Source organism: Hypomesus transpacificus, chromosome 20 (assembly GCF_021917145.1).
Source record: "Hypomesus transpacificus isolate Combined female chromosome 20, fHypTra1, whole genome shotgun sequence".
NCBI lineage: Eukaryota > Metazoa > Chordata > Actinopteri > Osmeriformes > Osmeridae > Hypomesus > Hypomesus transpacificus.
The window spans coordinates 4,882,988-4,888,423 of record NC_061079.1 but is presented as its reverse complement, the minus strand read 5'-3'; the positions used below and the strand labels follow the sequence as shown (position 1 = coordinate 4,888,423).

Sequence of the window (5,436 nt, the reverse complement as noted above, 5' to 3'; positions counted from 1 at the left end):
TCCCCCTGCTGGGTTTAAATGGACTTGACGCTTGCAAGAAAATGGCGGGTTTAACTGTCTGAAAGAAATCAATATTTAACTGGATCCTTTATAATAACGACCTAACCTTATCTAAAAATAGTCAAGAGTGTAGCCTAAACATTGAAAGAATGTGTGTGAACTAGTCCTGAGAAAAGCATCCAACACCATCGTAGTTAAATTATCTACACTGGTATTGTATTGTGAGGTAAATTCAGATTGATTGGCCTAAAGTACAAAATATTTTACCAAATAACGTATTGTATTACATATATGTAATATTTGAATGGACCAATTGTGAATTCGTATATAATAATTAACATTAATATTTTACATTTGCTCTGTCTATATTTAAAGTGTAGCTAAATGGCCAACATGATGATCCATATTCAGATCCCATTGGACAATTCACAAAAACTGTTAAGATGGGTGTTTCAAACAATAACTTGCTAATGAGACATTAGCATTTTGTTAAATAAACAATCTGCAGACAGGGTCTGTGGCTTGTGGGGAGTATATTCAACACAATGACAGATTTCAGACTGGCACATTGATAGACTTTTAGACTAGTAATGTTCTCATCTCATTGATGATTAACACAATTCCATCAGAAAATGTGACAGTGCAGCATGTTACAGATCATGTTTTTATGTGAACAATTTATACTTTGATGAGTTTGATCCAACATTTAGTGGGTGGATTTCAAAGATTTTTTATTTCAAAGTCATAAAATGACCCCAAATGTTCACATTTCTGTATTTATAACATGTAAGTGATTGTCAGTACACTCCAAGGCCAATATGTTTTTCCTGTTCCGTAAACATATTCAAACATCCTCAGAGAGTACAGAACACTTTAGACAAGCCTCTTTAATGTAACAGACAACAGAATAGTGAATACGACAAAATAACCATTTAAATATGCCAGGGGTAATGTAAACAGAGAACGAAGATCTAGTAAAATAAACAAATAAATAGCTAATTAGTAGCCTACAGTAAAACACAAAATTGCACACGTCTTCTCTATTCATTGTGTCAATGTGTCGTCGTCGGTTTCTGTTGCCGTCTTAGAGGCTTTTGGATTTGTCCTGGTTATTCATGTACTTCTGGTAAACCACTCCGAGCGTGGTGAAGAAGTTCCCCATAAACAGTGCCAGGTAGGAGCAGCCACACATAACAACCTGGGTGTCAAACACACACATTTTTCATTTAGCAGACGCTCTTATCCAGAGCGACTAACAGTAAGTACAGGGACATTCCCCCCGAGGCAAGTAGGGTGAAATGCCTTGCCCAAGGACACAACTTCATTTGGCACAGCCGGGGTATCGAACCAACAACCTTCTGATTAATAGCCCGACTCCCTAACCGCTCAGCCATCTGACCCCCGAATACACACAAAGTGGTAAAGGTTATGCATCGGGGTTATGCATAATGGGTGGAATACTGTAAATCGGAATGATGAAACTGATCGTAGAACAGGTGTGGCTTTTGGAATGTTTTCACTGACCTGCCACTCTTTACACTCTGGGAGCTGGGCCATTCGGAAGAGTGTGACTCCATTATAGAGCTGCCAGAACTACAACACACAGAGCATTGCTGTCACACATAGGCTCAACAGACCCATGCAGAACAGTGTCCAGTATTAACCCTGCCACTATTGCCAAAGTCACAAGACAAACAACAGTTGTCATGTACCCATTCACCCAAAAAATTATAGATATAAAAACAACAACATCGACAACAAAAAACAGCTCAGCAGACTGAAAGGAAGACCAAGGTAATGATGACTCTGTGACCTTTCAAGTGTCATGTGGTGTAGCTTTGTGGGCTTGAGAGTGGATATGAAAGGTCTTAGGTGTGCACTACAGGGGGAACGTGACACTCACATGACCGAAGAACAGGAAGGGAAGGAGGAAGGTCAGGCCTCGCCACATCCAAGACTGGAAACCTTCTAATGTAGAGCTAAGATTATATTAGTAACGAGCCAATGAACAATGCACAGAAATGTACTGCATTTGTAATGGTGGTCCTTTTCTCGCTCACCAACTGTCAAGTCCATGTTGTGTCGTTCTCCTAGAGCTCGCAGTCTGTACAGACAGCCACTCTGGTAATAGTATTGGAGGAACTGCACAAATCCTACTTTGAATGAAACAAAACAAAATCATGCTAAATCTCAAGTGTCAATATTTTTTCCTATATGACCTAGCAATAATCAATGGGTAATCTCAAAATGGACTCCTTTGAACACAAATATTAAATATCTGGTCACAAAATGATTCACACAGTCATTATATTTCTCACTATGCATCTTTTCTCTTACTTTGGTACAAGCAGTAGGTGAGGAACTGACTTCTAAACATCTGGTACAGTTTGCCTTCAGGCCTGGAGAGAGACGGTGGACAGTTAATCGAGACTGCGGGCAATCCTACCAGAACCATTAACCGATGTAGAAGGCTGGGACTGTATACTCACCACGTCAGCATGACCCCAGAGAGAAAAGTAGATACATAATGATGAAACACCCACCAGCCCTTGATTCTGAAGTACAAAATAATTGAGTTGACAGAGCAACCTACACACGTAAAATGTAAGACCACATCGAGTAGAATACAAAAACATCAGTTTCCATGCATCAATGACTGCATTCATACTGCTAATGGTATTGTATGAATGCAGGAATGCAGGTATACGCTGCACATAGTAGCACAGAGTCACACAAAACTCTGTCCAATGTGAGGACAAGGAGACTTGTGTGTTAACACACAAGGACTACCACACTCGGATAACAAAGCAGCCTCTACACAAGACTTGTGTCACGAGATGGCCACAGAAGCGCTCTGTCTTGCTGGACCACGTGTAGAAAAGTAAATAGTACATTGCAGGGGAAGCATTGTAAAGTTAGAAGTGTCGCTTCAATAAAAATGAGTACAGAATAGTTTATAACACACTTCTTCATAGTTTATTTGCATGCTTATTTCTATTAAGGCTGACAACCTTGGTAATATTATAGAATTTTACTATTGAATTAAATATGACCATACAAGTTTCCCCATTGAATAACTGTAACATGAATAATGTTTGATATATGTGAGGTGTGTAATTGGTCAGTCAGCTTGAGATGGCGAGTGGAGAAGGTCTTCCCACAGCCCCAAGGTTTTACTTTAGTTTTCATCACATTCCGACATTTTAAAAGTTATAAAATTATCATGCCAGACTAATAAACGAAGCTCTCCGAAAACAGAGTAAAGAGGCTGTGTGGTAAAAGTCACAGAGTTCGATTAAGTTTGCAGCAACGGCGAGAAAAGCCTTGAAGGGGAGTGTGTTGACTGATGTTGCAGCACCTTATCAGAAGGCTGGTCAGTTGCAGAATCTACGGCTCATTTGACAAAACTAGAGCAATGTCTGCCTGCTAGTTCTCAATATGTTGTCAGATACTGACCTGGAGCCATTACTGATGAGGATGCTTTCTCTGATGGTTAGAGTACAGTAATACCATACCAACAGGAAGTTGAAGAGAGCATCTAGGGCTCTGGAAAAAGAAAAGGTTCATTGTTGGAGAGAGTAATATCAACTGTCGGATAAGAACTAAATGTCGCGATTAAAAAGATTATGTGTTGCAAATAAAATACCTGAAATTGAACCGAGACCCAAAACTGACTTACCTGTAGCTGACCACAAAGCGACAAGTGAAGGAGAAGACGAAGAGGATTACTGTCAGGATCAATTTAAATTTCTCATATTCATCTTTATAGGCAAATCTGGTAGAGAGAAAAGAGAGAGAGGATATCTTTTTTTTGTACACACTCAGGAAAAGATATATGTTACACTACTTGGCGAAAAAAAAGAAAAAAAAAATCACCAACTTGGATTGTTTGTTGAGTAGCGTTACATTCACATTTCCTAAAACCAGACTGAGGTATAGTCTGAACAGGAAACGAAAGTAGTTAGTGATTTCAAATTTAATCCACAAGGATGTTGAAAGGCAATACTGACAGTATCACATTTCCAAAGTACAAAGTAATCTTAAACTGCCATGCAAAACTTGGTTAAGGTTCTTATCTATTTTACCCATTCTTCTTTGGCAAGAAAGACTCCATCTCAAAGAAAACATTTGGCCTATCCCTGATAGATTCCTGGATCCCATCTATCACATTCATTTCTTCTGGATTCAGTTTCTCCTTGCATCTAGATGTAAACATTGAGTAAAATAGATCATGACATAGAAAGACAACACATGATAAAGTTACGTTACCCCAGTAAAAGTTTGATAACTTAAGATCATGCTTATAACTACATGCCAGACACTCCCCCCCCCCCCCCCCCCAAGAGTGGAGCTGAATAATTGATTTTAACATGCTAGTTAAATCATAAATGTAACGGCTTAATACCCACTCTTCTAGTGACACCGTCAGGTCCTTTAATTTCTTCCTTTGCCGTGTAATAGCAGTTGTGCAGCTTTCTTGTAGTTTTGACACCTCCTCCAGCTTCTGTTTATACAAACGGTGAGTCTCCTTATGGGTCAAATTAAAAAGTAAAAGGTGAATAGCTTCCCTACTGACACACAGAGCATTCAATACAATCGATTGGAGAGAAATGGTTTTAGACCAGACGTGTTTACTCTTTAAGGGATATTGCACCACAAAACAAATGATTGCCCATTACTTTCACACTAGGGAACTGGTACTCATTTCAAATAGCAATACTTGGAAGCATGTCCTTTATAATCTCGCAATCAATTTTGAGAAATTGTACAGACTTGTATGGTCTTGCTTCAGAATGGTGAAGCTATTCTCAACACGTGTCCATTCTGGCATGTTGGCCTACACTATGGACGATGAGGAAAGCTTATAAAGATTTCAAGTTTATTGCCGTATTTAGATGTGTGAAATGTTGGCTTCACTTAATGGTTTTCAGATAATCCAATTAAGATGTTAAAACGGCTTGCATTCACAGTCCTAAATTCCAGTGTAAAACAATGCACATTTAAAAACATAGTTTGGTGCACACTAACTGTAGCACTAGCAACAACAGATTTGTTAGCCTTGTCTGGCAAATGATTGACAGCAAGTTGAACCAACTACTTCTGTCTTTTCATAACTTCTAGTAAGCAAGGTTGAAGTATCAAAGCACACAACCCCTTACCTGGACATGTTGATAGTCCTTTTCAAGATCGTTCCACTCCTGAACACATTCCGATATACCCGACGGACTAAATAACATTTTGCTATTGACGTTTAAGAGACAGGCCACCTTTTACACCTCTGCCACCTCTGCGATGTAGTTTGGTTTAACTATTTCAGCCAATGAGGTAACGTAATAACGATCTTGTTTTCCCCGCCCTCCCCGAGCTGTGGTCTGAACCAATGAGCAGATTCAAACAATACAACAGCTGTTTGGGGGGCGGTGCCTGTATTACGTA

General features: G+C 39.3%; 1 protein-coding gene across 2 annotated transcripts; it reads right to left on the bottom strand.

The window, feature by feature from the left end:
• Positions 1 to 714: 714 nt before the first annotated feature.
• Positions 715 to 5,374, bottom strand: tmem120aa (transmembrane protein 120Aa). Of its 2 annotated transcripts, none has more exons than XM_047042960.1 (12): positions 5,160 to 5,374; positions 4,410 to 4,528; positions 4,086 to 4,202; positions 3,881 to 3,940; positions 3,680 to 3,775; positions 3,457 to 3,546; positions 2,490 to 2,555; positions 2,338 to 2,399; positions 2,061 to 2,156; positions 1,904 to 1,968; positions 1,525 to 1,593; positions 715 to 1,198 (listed from the first exon to the last, which is right to left on the bottom strand). In XM_047042960.1, exons 1-12 carry the CDS (start codon positions 5,235 to 5,237, stop codon positions 1,085 to 1,087), a joined length of 1,032 nt encoding a protein of 343 aa, XP_046898916.1. In that variant the 5' UTR covers positions 5,238 to 5,374; the 3' UTR covers positions 715 to 1,084. The 2 variants fall into 2 exon arrangements, with proteins under 2 accessions (XP_046898916.1, XP_046898917.1); XM_047042961.1 differs by having other exon boundaries at positions 2,061 to 2,153.
• Between the last annotated feature and the right edge of the window lie 62 nt (positions 5,375 to 5,436).

What these genes read in the sequence shown, in the direction of transcription:
- tmem120aa (XM_047042960.1), bottom strand. Translation starts at nt 5,237, where the DNA reads ATGTTATTTAGTCCGTCGGGTATATCGGAATGTGTTCAGGAGTGGAAC. An exon ending in CACCTACTGCTTGTACCAAA is followed by an intron (nt 2,157 to 2,337) that starts GTAAGAGAAAAG and finishes TTTCATTCAAAG; the next exon opens with TAGGATTTGTGCAGTTCCTC. An exon ending in CAACATGGACTTGACAGTTG is followed by an intron (nt 1,969 to 2,060) that starts GTGAGCGAGAAA and finishes GCTCTACATTAG; the next exon opens with AAGGTTTCCAGTCTTGGATG.